The sequence below is a fragment of the Hippichthys cyanospilos genome, chromosome 3 (genome assembly GCF_059441005.1).
Source record: "Hippichthys cyanospilos isolate Australia breed blue-spotted pipefish chromosome 3, RoL_Hcya_1.0, whole genome shotgun sequence".
Lineage (NCBI taxonomy): Eukaryota > Metazoa > Chordata > Actinopteri > Syngnathiformes > Syngnathidae > Hippichthys > Hippichthys cyanospilos.
Genome location: NC_142371.1, coordinates 22288233 through 22303901, shown reverse-complemented (window position 1 = coordinate 22303901; position 15669 = coordinate 22288233). Strand labels below are relative to the sequence as shown.

General features: G+C 46.2%; 1 protein-coding gene across 2 annotated transcripts; it reads left to right on the top strand.

Moving 5' to 3' along the window:
- Positions 1-4488: 4488 nt before the first annotated feature.
- ptpn23a (protein tyrosine phosphatase, non-receptor type 23, a) lies at positions 4489-15609 on the top strand. Of its 2 annotated transcripts, none has more exons than XM_088409323.1 (24): positions 4489-4702; positions 6077-6151; positions 6230-6357; positions 6497-6573; positions 6984-7033; positions 7111-7242; positions 7361-7441; positions 7527-7658; positions 7730-7777; positions 7854-7910; positions 7980-8038; positions 8116-8195; positions 8719-8833; positions 8896-8961; positions 9036-9181; positions 9299-9610; positions 9685-9839; positions 9920-10251; positions 10319-12812; positions 13061-13245; positions 13322-13426; positions 13641-13779; positions 13845-13958; positions 14909-15609. In XM_088409323.1, the coding sequence occupies exons 1-24, from the start codon at positions 4619-4621 to the stop codon at positions 15446-15448; spliced, it is 5706 nt and encodes a 1901-aa protein (XP_088265449.1). In that variant the 5' UTR covers positions 4489-4618; the 3' UTR covers positions 15449-15609. The 2 variants fall into 2 exon arrangements, with proteins under 2 accessions (XP_088265449.1, XP_088265450.1); XM_088409324.1 differs by having other exon boundaries at positions 14027-14955.
- The last annotated feature ends 60 nt before the right edge of the window (positions 15610-15669 follow it).

The following is a 15669-nucleotide window of genomic DNA, read 5'->3' as shown; positions in this document are numbered from 1 at the left end:
CATATGTGCCAACGTATGACTCATAACCGCATCTAGTATTTTCTTTTGCTTGTTTAACGGTTAATGGTTAAAACATACAAGTGGTGTGTTTAATCGTGAAAACAGTTTGGGCTTTTGATAACCTGAGGAAATGCTTTAAACTGTTATCTTAAACATTAGCATTTAGCCCGGTTTTGATCATATCACTGCAACAGCTAACATATGCGCTAACGTTCTCTCTTGAGAGAGAGGGAGGGAGAGAGAGAGCAGTTAACATATTTTTACACTTAGTTTAATTTTTAAAACATTAGCTGGTGAAGACTTTTTTTTTTTTCAAATATATGTTTGGTGATTGTGTGATTGTATGTGTGTGTGTGTGTGTATGTGTGTGCACCATCACAGAAAAGTCTAAAGCGGATTAGAATTTGAAACCAGCGTTCATCTTCTTATGTAACATGGAAACTTTCAAAAAGAGAAAATAAGCAGCTTGATGAACCTGTCATGGCCACCATCATCACGCCGACAGTTGGCGCGAGCGGCGTCCTTTGATATTCTAATGAGCCCAGTTTTCTCATGGCTGACTTGGTTGAGTGACGCTACCAGCTGAGAATACTGTTGTTGGCGCTGTTGCCATGGCAACATGTGTGCAAGCACAGCAGGACATCAAGTGCATCAATAACATCAAACAATGCTCGGAGATCAACGAGTGGTCGATCAGGCCCGATAATCGATCAAGGCTACTGTTCAGGATTATTGATAGTGTTGTTGAGGTGTAAATCGTGTCGATGAAGGGTCACGTGATCAAGAGTGTTGGAGGATTATTAATCAATAAAGAGTGTCTGTGCTGTCAATCAGGCCTAGTAATTAAGTGTCAATAAATTGTAAATTACTATGAACTAAGCGTATCAATGAGGTTTTGTGGTGTTAAACCATCAAAAGTGTTATTCCGGTGTCATTAATCACTTAAGATAGTTGAAGTGTCAATTAAGTGAGTATTAATTGACAAAGGGTGTCTGAAGAGTCAATCGGGCATCATTCATCCATCAAGTGTGGAGAAAATGTGAATTAGTGCTCTTCAACAATCAAATCTCAATGAGGTGTCTCTCACAAGTGTTAATCTTTCTTGAGTGCCAATTAGGCTTCTTCATCAAGAATGTTGAGGTGCCGATCAGAAATGTTAAACGATCAAGAGTGCTGAGTTGTCAAACAGGCATGTGTCAGCTCAGCTAGTTAATCGTACAAGTGTTATTGGGGTGTCGTTCAGACCTATTAATTGATCAAGTGTCGATGATGTGTCAATTCTGCCTGTTAATTGATCAAGAGTGCTGTTGAGATGTCAAACAAGCCTATTAATCAATCAAGTGTCCATGGTGTGCCTTAATCAATTTAGCTAAAGTGTTATTTGAATTTCTTAGTTGATTCAAACAGTTCAGTTGTTAATCAGGCTGCTTAATCGATAGGGAGTGTGGAGGTGTCAATCAGGCCTTTTAATTGATCAAGAGCGTAGATGAGATGTCATTTGGGCTCATTAAATAATCAAGTGTCGATTGAGTGCCTTAATCAATTAAGCTAAAGCGTTATTTAACTGTTCAGGTGTTAATCGGGCCTCTTAATCGATCAGGAGTGTTAATTGATCAAGGGTGTTGTTGAGGTGTCAATCAGGCCTTTTAATTGATCAAGAGCGTCGATGACATGTCGTTTGTGCTCATTAAACAATCAAGAGTGTAAATAAGGCACGCTAATCGATCGTTTTGATGAGGCATCAATCGGGCCCGGTTCCATTTTCTATTCGAGTGACGACATTCGAAATAGACACTGCTCAATAAAAATCTCTAGACTGCTTAGTGATTATGGAATGAGTAAATAAATACTTTGAAGCACAACCAGTGAGAGCCGTGAGACAATTTTAATGAAGCACAACCAGTGAGAGCCGTGAGACCATTTTAAACTCAATCAAAAATAACCACGTGACCTGATGCTCATCTACTTCCTGTCACTTTCACCATTGGCCATTACCAGGAAAGCAAAACCAACGTAGATAGCGCCCATCAGGATGTTCCATCGGCTGAAGCGGGTCACCTTGGACCACAGCCAAGCTGATGGCGAGATCTTCCTCCAGCGCTAAAAGCAGTCCACACACACACATACACACACACACACACACACAGTGCACTTACATATTAAGACATAACTGAAAATAGTTTCCATCATAAGATAAAAGGTGATGTAAGCACAACCTCCCACAGAAGAGCAACACGTTCCTGTGCTGCATGAAGTTGTGTAACCATGGCAACCAACCACATTTGTGCTGCCCTCCATATCAAATTTCTTATCATAAAACCCACACATGAACTATTCACGTGACTTTTTCACCACCAATCGGGTTTCGCGTTCGTCATGAGTGCTGCTGCAGAGTTCAAATTAATTATGCGGCTCATAAATTGATTTTTTGACTATGATTCATATTTTAAACAGATCTCACTTTTCTAATATCCAAGCACAGGTGTGCCATAGTGAGCATTCAATGAGCATGGAAAACACGACAGAGAACACAAATATCTGATTAAATGTTACCTACATTTCTTTTTTGTTAAAGCACAATATCTGAATTTTAATGTGTCTGAAATTTTGTTGCAAAAATGTATGCCATTGAATTATCACAAACACAATGAAATGATGTTATCTCCATTAATAGCTTGATACATACATTAATACCAACATTACTATTGATCTCGTGTATCGTGTATCAAATATTAATATAGTGAAACATGTTTGGTTTATTTTTACATGTGTATATATACAAAACGTATATATTCAATATATATTCATATTCATATATAACATATATATATATATATATATATATATATATATATATATATATATATATATATATATATATATATATATATATATATATATATATATATATATATATACTGATATACAGTACTGTCATGGAGAAGTGTTGGTTTATGAACTGAGGTGAATTATGTGAAACAAAATTAAAAATATGCAAATATAAATGGGATGTGAATGAATCATGAATGATCTATGAATGAAATATTTGCAATATGAAAGGGATCTGACAAAGGCCTTATTTGTTTGCGACGATCGCGTGAGGCGAATACGAAAACGTCGGCGTGACAGAGAAGATCAAGTAACCATGGCAACAGTCCTCAGAAAACATCTCTGCAATGACTTTTCTTTCACTTTCTTCCTCCTCCTCCTCCTCTTCAGCCGGATGCGCTGTTTCATTATTAAAAGTCATTTCGTGTGTCTTGCCTTCACTTTCCTTCATCGTGTTTTTTGTGCCTCCCTCCATTTTGTTTGCTGTCGTCTTCCTCAGCGGGCCTTCCTCCTCTTCCTCAGTCTGTCTCCAGTGTGCGCGCACGCGCGTGCCCACCTGTGGCTGCATTAGCATCCTGAGCTGCGGTCACCATGGTGATGTGTCTGGAGACGTCTGACAAAAGTCGCCTTCGAGTCTGGACGAGCGCACAGCGCCCTCTATTGGCGAGAGAAGAAAGGACCAGTCAAGCGAGGCACGTCCGTTCAAAACGCAATGCTTCCTTATCTCTCTCCTATAATCAAATGATGTGCTGGACATTTAAAATCGTGACAGAAACTTCCAATTTTTTTACTTCATCCATCTTTTCAAGATGACGTTCTCATTTTCTCATCATGTTATAATTTTTAAAACAGCAAAATTCGTCGTTAGTCCCGAAAGGCTGCCTGTTTTAGGTAGATAATTTGAAACAAAATCTTTTCGTCGATGTATTCCAACGTCCTTCTTGAACTTCTACATCTTTTTAGCAAAGAAAAGTAGTCTTTGTTCTGGTCAAGATGACTTGTTTAAAAATTTTCTTTGTAAAATTAGTACCCTCCCCCTTTAAAAGATGATTTTGGTAAGGTTTGGAGACTGGTTTGAAAGGTAACTTTGAAATTCCTGTGACACCGCGATGACGTCATCGTGACATTGTATTACAACTTAAAAAGCGTGAATACATGTTATTTAATATTTCCAGTGACATTTGTAAATAAAATAAATATTAGCACGTTTACCTATGAATGACAGGTGATCATTCAGTGTGCGACAAATCAAAGATTTAGAATCAACTTGTCAACTTCAACTGTTTTGACATTAATAAATGTTAACTTTAATACCATTTAATATAAATCTAATTGTAATTATACAAAAAACATGGTGTCACGTTATCAGAAAAAAATGCAACAGAAGAAAGAAGACAAAGGTTTGAAGGATGGAAAATGCTATACGTCATCGAGGTCAATTAGAAATCCGACAAGTAAAAGAAACAGTCCCATTGGAATACGAATTATGAAGGAGGCTTCGCAATTAGTGACAGGCACATTACAATGACAAAGAAACACGTGGAAGCTGAAAAACAGAACGGAACAGCCAGTTGCCTTGTCAACTACATTTCCCACAAGGCCATGCGCGCTTTGCTCTGGGCGTGTCCGTGACGTCGCCGTACTTCCGGTTCAAGCGTGGACAGCTCCGTGACACAGTTGTTTGGGTAAAGAACCCAGTGCGTATTCGAGAGCCGCCTACCTCCTCCGTTCCGAGCCGACCTTGAGTGACATCCTCTCGGGCTTGAGGCCACCGCCAGCCGCAGCCGCGATGGAGGCGGTCCCTCGCATGCCGATGATATGGCTGGACCTGAAGGAAGCCGGAGACTTTCAGTTCAACTCGGCCGTCAGGCAGGTGAGCTGGGCGGGGACGCGGAGCCAGGGGTCTGGGTACCAAGTGGCTGTAAACAAACCAGTCTTGACCGGAAGCGACGGAGGTTTCACGGCCAAACGTTTCTTAAAGGCCGAACCTCTCGGCTGTCTTTAGCATGCCTTCTGGATGCCATGATTAGCTTCGTGTTAGCTAAGACATCGACGAAACCTTTCGTCTAATTAGCCGGCGGCTAACGAAAAAGCTAACACGGCTAATAAGCGGACACAAGTGGACCAGCACGGTCCGGTACGGCCCAGCTGGTCCGGCAATGATTCGGTCGCGATAACGTCAACCGTCACGTGACTCAAAAGCCACGACGCCATGACAACAGCTCGCAAGCAAGTTGCAACAAGTGGGCATCGAAATACACAAAGTCTGAAATGAATATAGAGTATTGGACCTTCTCTAAATGCCACGTATGGCCAAACGTTCAGCTTTTTCTCCTTTGCCTTTTAGATAATCGTTTACTTTTGATATCTACGTCATCATCACGCCATTAAGAAATACGGTAATATATTGGTCAAAGATCAGCTGTGCAGAAAGTTACTACTAGCGTCTTTTTCATCAATCAATTCAAACGACTAGTTAAAGGCAAAGAATGAAATGCACTTCTCCTTGAAGTGAATTAAATCTATAAAGTCCTTTTAGAATAGGATGCCTTCTTGTCATTCTAGAAGTAATCTGGTCGGTGCTTATTAAATAAATGGGAACTATACATAGAATTAATACTATCGGACAAAACTAGTACAGTTGTTATTTTCAGTGTGTTCTAGTTTGTTAGCCAGTTTTAATGTTATTCAGGATGAAACTGAAGTTTGGTCGTGTCCTGTTTTTCAGATTTTTTTCCTGATATAAAATGTGACCGCAATAAAGAGCACTGTGTGACATCATTTTCAAACTTATCCCAATAAAAGTGGTTTTTGGTTTTGATTCATTCCAACATTGTACAGCGATTAATGTTTACGTTGTTTGTTGCTGCTTTGTGAGATCTGCTATAAAATGACTTGTCAAAGTTTGTTGGGCACATATTACATCCTATGTTAGCGCATAATCCCCATACAAGATGTTATTTTTGTTTTCTTGCCTCAGAGAGTCCTTGTGTGATTAGCTCAATAGCGTTTAAAGTTTTGACGTCTTATCACATTTGTAAACATTACTGTTCAAAGCCAATATTGCATATAAGTAGGACATGTAGCGTATGTGCTAGCATAGCAGTTAGCCACAATAGCCTCGTTCTAATGTCAATTCTTTATCACAAATAAATGATATAACTCAACAAATTTGAGTTGGACAGAGAAGTCTTATTAGCAAATAGCTATAGATATATTTTATTTCCGTTTTTTCTTGTGTCTTCAGTACATCTTGACCGCCTACAAAGAAAATCCGGACGATTACAATGAGCAGCTGAAGAAACTGGAGACGCTGCGTCAGGTCGGTTCAAGTCACGTGGTGGAGTCATGTGACCACGGACTGCAAGGACTACCTAAAAGGTATTTCTGTGTTTTCCAGAGCGCCGTGAACGTGACCAGAGACTTTGAGGGATGCAGCACATTGAGGAAGTACTTTGGTCAGCTTCATTACCTCCAGAGTCGCATTCCCATGGCAACAGGACAGGAGGCAGCTGTGGCTATTTCATGGTACACACACAGTGTGATGTCACATGATTTTTTATTTTTTTTTTGGGCTGAGACAGCGTGACTTGATTGAGTAAACCTATTGCATCAACAGCTGATTCATTGATAAAGCTATGTGACATGTCCGCGTGTGTGTGTGCAGGACTGAGATATTTTCAGGTAAAAAAGTGACCCATGATGACATCAGCTATGAGCAGGCGTGTATTCTCTACAATCTTGGTGAGTTGGATATTTAGTACGTCTATTTACTTGACCCAAGGTTTTCTGGTTTTAAAATAAAAATGGCAAATAGGTGAATTTGTGGACGATGAGCTGTGAATATGCAACAATCACCACTAGATGACACAAATTTGATGAATTTCTGATGAAAATTCCAGCATTTAAGTTTTTGATTTAGGGCAAAAATACAAAGGTACAGAAAGCTAGTAGAAAGTAATACAGTATAAAGTGCCCAGTAGAAATGATCATTAGTTGTACTTTATTCAAAGTGATGCTAAACTTTATTAGCCATTATTAGCAGTAAAAAGCTAAATTGAAAAATGTGTTTTCAAGGTTTTAATTGTCTATAAAAATAATTATTTGTCATTACCATGTCCCCTTAAAAAAATCTCACTTATGTTGATTTCTAGGCGCTCTACATTCTATGTTGGGAGCCATGGACAACCGCGTATCTGAGGAGGTATGATGCATCCAAACATACACAAAGCATACAGAGACAAACACTCACACTGACACTACTTGTCGATGTTCTTCCAGGGCATGAAGGTGTCGTGCACACACTTCCAATGCGCGGCAGGAGCTTTTTCCTACTTGAGTGACCATTTCAGTCATAACTTCAGCGTAGACATGAGTCACCAGATCCTCAACCTCAACATCAACCTCATGCTGGTAGGACACATGCACGGATCTTTAGATATACACACACAGAATGACAGGAAGACTAAGAATTGGTACACAAAAATTGACCTGGCGCGCACGCTGTCATTAAATTAAATCTGTGTGTCAGGGTCAAGCTCAAGAGTGTCTTCTAGAGAAATCCATGCTGGACAACAGGAAGAGTTTCCTGGTGGCTCGTATCAGCGCTCAGGTGGGCGTGTCTCCAATCAATCGTTCCTATGTGGTGCGTGACATCATCGCGTAAATGAATACCCGTTTGCTTGCGGTGCCCCCAGGTGGTGGATTACTACAAGGAGGCCTGCAGGGCTCTGGAGAACTCCGAGACTGCCTCCATGCTTGGAAAGATCCAGAAGGACTGGAAGAAGCTGGTCCAAATGAAGATCTACTACTTTGCTGCTATTGCGCATGTGAGTGTGAAGTGTGCGTGTGAGCGCATGAAACGCACCGTTCTACACACCTCACTGTTCTCACTCAACAGCTCCATATGGGGAAACAAGCTGAGGAGCAGCAAAAGTATGGCGAGCAGGTGCGTGCGCACATACGCCACAAACTGTTCTTACTCTATAGTGTTTGTGTTTGAATGTTCTTTGGTTTGTTTGCAGCTGGCATACTTTCAAAGCTCCTTGGAAAAACTGTCGGAAGCAATCAAACTGTCAAAGGTACGGAACGTCTCAGCAAAACATCTCACCGGTGATAATGGCGGGTTCAGAAAATGTTTGTGTATGCAGGGTCAGCCTGACAGCGTGCAGGAAGCCCTGATCTTCACCATGGATGTCATCGGTGGCAAGTAAGAAAGCGCTTTTCCGAACTTTTGCAGTCAGTTTGAACCCCTACTGACGACATGAACTGATGGGCAACTTGCAGATTCAACTCAGCCAAAAAGGACAACGACTTCATCTATCACGAGCCAGTCCCCGCTGTGGAATCGTTGGCATCTGTTAAAGGTAACAAAGAAACTTTGTATGTGCGCCCCAGCCACATGTATGCGAGTTAACACAACCTTGTAAAATAATGCTCTGTCGCTAATTTAGGGCGCTAAAATGTATCGTCGTCTAACGTTAATTGACCACTAGCTAGCAACGCTCGAATGCTCTGCATTTTCTGGCCAGAGCAGTCAGTTTACCTTTTGAAGGCAGTTTATTAGTTCCCGTTCGTAATGATCACTTTTGAACACACCGCACTGATTCATATTTGTTCTGTGGTTGACGCTTTGTTTCATTGACCATGAAAGAGTTGTCTAAAATATATTTATGTAAAATAAAGAAAGGTTGACTGTATAAACAGTAAATGTGTTATTTGGTCTTCAGTGTTTACATTTGTAAACACTTCTTTAGTAGCAGCGGATGCCAAAAAGTTAGAAAATGTCAAATTACGGGTCGCGATCAATGCAAGTGGTAGGCATTGAAAGCATAAAGAAGACAGGCTAGCCCTTGTGTGCTAATGACAAAGTTCCACAATGTGTGCAAGGCGCCCCCCTGGTCAAAGCTCTACCTGTCAATCCCACGGACCCTAGCGTCACCGGTCCGGATCTCTTTGCCAAGCTAGTACCCATGGCAGCCCACGAAGCTGCCTCCCTCTACAGGTAGGCACCAATTCTGTTAGCGCATTTTAGCATGCTAACTGCCGCACAATGTTTGTTTACAGCGAGGAGAAAGCAGAGCTGCTAAGAGACATCATGAGCAAGATCGAAAGCAAGAATGACACACTCGAGTAAGTAGAAACCACATCTAAAGACGGGAGTGTTGCTAATTGTTAAGCTAACGCATTCCTTCCCTTCCCTGCAGGCAGTTCATGGACTCGCTAGGCGTGGAGGCCGAGTCGGTAGACAACCTGGACATGTACAACCATATTCCGCCGGTCCTGATGGAGAAGTGTGCCGCTCTTAGCGTTCGACCTGACACCGTCAAGAGCCTTACTCAGTCCATGCAAGGTGTGTGGTGACTCGGCAGGCAAAAACATTCGTGTTTAAGAGATGGAGTCAAAACACGGGTCCGGGGTTCCACAAAATAAATTTCAATGGCTTTTTTTGTTGTGTTCTCTGCCTCAGTCCTCTCGGGCATCTTTACCGAAGTCGAGTCGTCCCTGCGAGAGATCCGAGACGTTCTGGAGGCCGACGAGGTGGCTGAACGAAGCCTCCCGGAATCCGCCGCCTCGGCCGCGGTCCACCCGGCGGAGCAGGTTCAGCTTCTAGCAGAGATTCGCAGGGACCTAGAGAAGTACATGGAAGCCCATGAAAAGGCCAGTTTCACCAATACGGAGCTCCACCGAGCCATGAACCTTCACATCAGCAACTTACGTCTTTTGGGTGGACCACTGGAGAGCCTGAAAGACACCCTACCCCGTCCGGAACTTAGCGAAGGTAAAAATGGGCATGAAGGACTATATGGGGGGGGGGGGGGGAATAGTGACTACACATTGCGCTGTGTTGAGCAGAGGATGTCGCCGAGCTTCAGCGTATCAAACGCATCCTGGGAAAGGTTCAGGAAATGAAAGAGCAGAGAGTCACTTTGGAGAAACAACTGCGGGACCTCATCCAGCAGGATGACATCACTTCCATCCTGGTTACTACCGAGAAAGCAGACATAAGGGTATGTCGGGGAACATTCCTGAACTCAAAATGAAGCTCCAGACCTCAGAGAAATTCATAACCACACTATTGTACTTCCAGGACGTTTTTGAAGAGCAGCTGAAGAAGTACGATCCGGTGAAGGTCTACATAGAGCAGAATCTGGCTGCCCAGGAGACCATCTTAAAGGCTCTGACCGAAGCCTATGTTCAGTACGCATCGGTCCGCAAGCGCCTGAGCGAGACAGATCAACAGTGGACCACCGTAGTCCAGGGCTTGGTGGGCTCCTATGAGGCCTATGAGGACCTGATGAAGAAATCGCAGGAGGGTAAGGAGTTCTATGATGACCTTGAGGCCAAAGCATCACGTCTACTGGAGAGAGTGAAGACTTGGAGTCAGAGTCGGATGGATGAACGAAAACATTTCCTTGAAAGGTAGGATTTCTTTATTTATACTGGAACTGGTCAAGCTAGCATATTCTGACCTCTGCTCTCCTTGTAGCCATAAGAAGGCTCCAGCGAGACCCACAGCAGCAAAGCCTTCCTTGAAACCAAAATCTCAGGATGATGATTCCAGTCTTGAGGATCCAGAATTGGCCCAAATTAATGCTGCCATCTTAGCATTATCAGAAGAGAAGCCAGAGGAGCTTCGCAGCCTCCCGCTGGACATTCCTTCTCTTCCAGAAGCATTCCGCCCACCTGGTGCCAACATGGGTGGCAGCAGCTCATTGCCTTGGCCCACTCCCTCAGCTGCAGGTCTTCCCCGCTTCCCCGCCAATTTGCCGCCACCGGAGCTTCTCGCTCGGATTGCTCATTTTCCAACATCTGGCACTCTACCCGGAGCAGGACCTTTGGCATGCAGACCCATTCCCCAAATAGCCCCCCAGATGCCCCCACAGCTGCCTACACAGGTGGCTTACAGGCCTCAAGTCCCTCAAGCAAGCCCAGTGTGTCCCGCCCCAGCCCGCCCTTCAACCACCACTGTGGTCGCCATTCAAACACCTCTAGTCAGCTACCCTCAGACGCCTCACCACCCCGTCCCACCCTCGGTTTCTGCCGCTTATTCTGGACCCCCTGTCCCACCCCCGGCTTCCACCGCCTACACTGGACCCGCACAGGTGGGTGCATATCCTCACTTTGTGCCGCAAGTGACACAACAGAAGCAGGTGCAGCATCAGTTCCCAGCTCCCCCGGGGCAACCCCTGTCCTCAGGCTATCAAGCTGGACCGAGAGCTCTTTCGAACCCTCACCTACCGCCGCAGGCCTACCCGCATGGATACGTGCCCGCACAGCCCGGCGTCACTCCACAGCTTGGTGCCCTTCCGCAGCCTGGCACCCCTGCGCCGGTAGGGCCCCCTCTACAGCCTGGCACCCCTGCTCAGGTCGGCCCCCCTCTGCAGCCCGGTGCACCTCGGCAGCTTTGCGCTGCTCAGCTACCTGCCACCCCTCCACAGTACACACAAATGTTCCCGGGTCATATGCAACCACAACAAAATGGCTACGCAGTTCCACCACAGATATCCCAAGGCTACCAGGCCCCTCAGAACTACGTCTCTCAGCAGCTCCCTCAAGTGATACCAGGTCCCATGGCGATTCCACCTCAAGGCGTGATGCCTCCAGCAAATGCTCCTCACCAACTCCCCCCGACATCGCAGACCGTGCCACCTGTTTCTCAACATTACCTTACTCCCCAACGGCTGCCAATGCACCCCAGTGCCCAGCAACTTGGACCCCATCCACAAATTGCAAGTGGCCCAAGAGGGCCGATTCCTTCTGCCAACCAGACAATCCACCCGCCACATCAACCGCAAATGCCTCCTGCATCACAAGCTCATCTGCTTCCTGGCACTCAGGTCCATCTTCCAAGGGCTCCTTTAGGTCATATTCCCCCCAGCTCCCTTGCTCCACCGCACCACCCTCACTCTGGACACCCTCCGATTACAAACGTGCCTCAACCGCCTATGTCCATGCCCAGTCAAAGCCACATACAAGTCTCCCACTACACTGGAGGGCCCCCCGTGATGGCTCAGCAGCCCCTGGCCCCGCAGTCCATTGCCGCTCAGCAGCCCCAAGCCTCTTTTAACGCAGCCTACTCACAGTCTTCTGTGTACTCATCAGCTCCGGGAATTAATGTACCTCCAGGTGCCCCACTGAGACCACCTGACCTCGGCCCACATGGTTCACATCCTCACATGCTCCAACCCTGTCCCGGAGGTCCCCCAGTGGGACAACCAGGACAGCCCATGCATCCTCCCCCGCCATCGCCTGCACAGTCTACATCCCCTACAACTGGATCGTCTGCTGGGGTTCTGACACCCCAACAGAGACACACGGTTTCCCCTAACATCGGTGGCACTCTTCAGTCTCCTATGGCTGTCTCTCCTCCCTCCGCGTCTCTGTTCCAGATTCAGAACTCCAGCAACCATGACCTTCTATCTTCCAGTCCCGAGAGCCAACCAGGAGGCGCCAAGTCCCCCACCAATGTCTTACAGCCCACAAAAGCAGACCCCCAGGAAGGGGAGCGCCGCAAGAAGGACTCCCAGGGAGTTATTCTGATCCAAGGCGATCCATACAAAGCTCCGGACCTCGTAGCACGCCTCCAAACTCAGTTGGAAGACTTCCAAGTGCAGGTCAAGTCCCTGGAGGACTTTTCAGAGGGCGAGAAGGGGATGTCAGTCCTGGACGCGCACTGGAAGGAGCTCCAGGAGCAGCAGGAGAGAGACGCCCGGCAGCTGTCGATCGCCATTGCGCGCTGCTACACCATGAAGAACCGGCACCAGGACGTCATGCCCTATGATCTCAACCGTGTGCTTTTGCAGACGGGCAAAGACGACTACATCAACGCCAGCTACATCAAAGATCTGTCGCCGTTTTGCCCGAAAATCATTGCCACACAGGCGCCACTCACCGGCACCGCCGCCGACTTCTGGTTAATGGTCTATGAACAGAAGGTCTCTCTGGTGGTCATGCTGGTGTCGGAGCAGGAAGTGGAAAAGGTACATCAATTCCCATCAACTTAGTTTTATTTGGGCTTAAAAAAAACTTGTCTTGATTTGAGATTCTGCCATCCTGTGGCATCTTGGTGCCAAGGAACTAGGTTGTAGTGACTTGAGGAGCTCCATTACGTCAGGCTAGAGTAGGAAAAGCCTTTAAATTGGCAACACAAAATGTCTAGGTCGGACTAGTTCTTTGTTTTCTCATGAGTCAGTTTGGTTTTATAACAGTGATAATCAACCCTTTGCAGGGGAAAGTGGCGCGCTATTTCCCGACAGAGCGCGGTCAACAGATATCTCAGGGTCCGATCAAGCTCAGCCTGACCACGCAAAAGAACACAGCCACCCACGTGGAGCGCATGATCAGCCTTCAGTACAACGAGCAGAGCCTGAAGCGCACCGTGGTCCACTTGCAGTTTACTTCCTGGCCAGAGTTGTAAGAGCACTCACTCGAGCTCCTGAGTTGTCGGTGAATTCTTCTTTTGACACGTATTGTCTTTTGTGACCACCAGGGGGCTCCCTGAAAGCAAGAGCAACCTGCTGCACTTCATCAAGGAGGTCCATGGACACTACCAGTACCAGAGGCCCTTGCACATGCCTGTGGTAGTCCATTGCAGGTCAGATAATCCCTTAAATCATTCAATCCCAAAGACATATTTTTACATTTTGATTTGTTTTTTTAATGGTGAAGAAATGTATTTTTTTTAAGTGCTTGGTGAAAGGAATTTCTAAAAATGGCTTCTAGAGTAACTAGAGACAAAATTTTCCCAAAGAGGCATTTCGTCTAGTTCTCGAAGAGAAGTTTCAGAACATGTTCTTGCTGTTTCCTAGTTCTGGCGTGGGTCGCACTGGCGCCTTCTGTCTGCTGTATGCGGCGGTGCAGGAGCTGGAGGCGGGGAACGGCATCGTGGACTTGCGAGCCCTGGTCAAGAAGATGCGGCAACAGAGAAAGAACATGCTGCAGGAGAAGGTACGATGCCGCCGCCATCCGCCTATGCATAAGTAACCAAGCACATCCCATCGCGTCCCGTGCAGCTGCACCTGAAGTTCTGCTATGAAGCCGTTTCCAAGCACGCCGAGCAGATCTTGCTTCTACACGGTGTCTCTGTGGCGCCCGTCAGCAGCAACTCCGCTGCTACCGCCTCCACGGTAACGACACACACTTACGCTAACGCATGCAGTTCACATGGAGACATTTCTTTGGATCTTGTCCACAGAGGTCCTAGTCCGAAGAGAAGCTACTTGTCCCGAGTGAAGATTCTAGGCTTAAGAGAATAGTGTTGTCCCAAATGAAAGTTCAAATCCTAAGATAAAATTCTTAACCAGAGAAGAGTCCAGTGAAGGTCCTAATCCCAAGAGAAGGTTGTAGAAAGTTCTAAATACCAAAGAATGGTCTAGATCTGAAGAGAAAGTACTACTGAGAAAGGTTCCCGGTCAACAGAGAAGGATGAGTAAAGTCAAGAAAATGCTGTAGTCCCAAGGCAAAGTAATGTTCTTGTCCTGAGATCAGAGATGCCCAAGTCTGGTCCTCAAGAGACACTATCCACCTATTTTCAACAAAGCCCTCTTCTAATTGCAACTTTAAGGATCCATATCAGGCTCCTGCAAAGCTGATCTTTTGAATCAGCTGTGTTGTTGGAGGGCAACATTGAAACCTGGATAGGCTCTCAGGAGGACCAAACTTGGGCACCCCTGCCATATTCCTATTCTAGTTCAAAGAGAAAGGTCCCGTCCGAAGAAAAAGTTCTTGTCTCAATAGAAGGCTCAGCTGGATGGTCCAGTCCCAAGTGAGGGTTCTAGGACAGGGAGATAACCGGTTTAAAGGAATGTACCGTTTCCCAGAGAAGGTTCTTTCGTCCTCAAGGTCCTAGTTCTCAGACTGTTTCTAGCGAACGGTCAAGTCCCGAGTGAAGGCTGTAGTATTCCAAGGTTCTCAATTCAAGAGCAGGGAGTACCCCAAAAGAAGGTTTTAGTCAAGCGAGAAGAGTCTAGTCCTATTGTCTGATCCAATGTGAAGATTCTCTTGCTGAGAGAATGATGTGGTCCCACAATTGTTTACAACAATAGTTGCCACCCTGGCTTCCTGGTTTTGTTTGCAGCCATACTCCCGCCAAGAGTCCCAGCAGGACCTGGTTCTGGGTGACGACATGCCCATCAGCTCCATCCAAGCCACCGTTGCCAAGCTTAGCGTTCACACCGGCGACCTGGGCTCGGGGGACCTGGAACTCCATGATAACAATGATCCGCCCGTCTCCTTTTCACCGTCCGCCCACTCGCCAAGTATCGCCTGCTCCCAGCTGGAGCCCGTCACCTTCCCGAGCTCATCCGAGTCATCCCCCAATCGCTCGGGGTCACCCCCTGCCGCAACGTCCCAGCCGCCGCCCAACGGTCTGGATTCGGCTTCGCCGCCGCCGGAGACGCTGACGGCGGCGCCGCCGACCTCGTCTTTGGAGCTGCTGGCCTCGCTGGCCCCCGAGGCCTTCTCCATGGAGGCCGGGAGCGGGTGGGCCAAACAACGGGTGACCAAGCAGAGCTTCCTACAGCCGGTGGAAGGCCAGGGTCTCCACGGGACCCAAAGTTCAGAGAGCCAAGACCCCCTCAGTGGTCTGGACCCCCTGTGGAGCCTCAACAAACCGTAAAAAAAACGTCACACGTCAACCCCTCCAAAAAAAATTCTCAGCATGCACCGCCATTGCCGTCCACTTGGTGGCGCATGTTAAGGTGACCAATCGAGCAAATTACCTTGTATATATGTTTTAGTTTCACTAATCATTAAACATTAAATGAGTTTGTCACATTGTTTTATGACTTATGTCACTTTTGCAGTAAGAAGCCAGCACAATAGTAAATCGCACGGCAA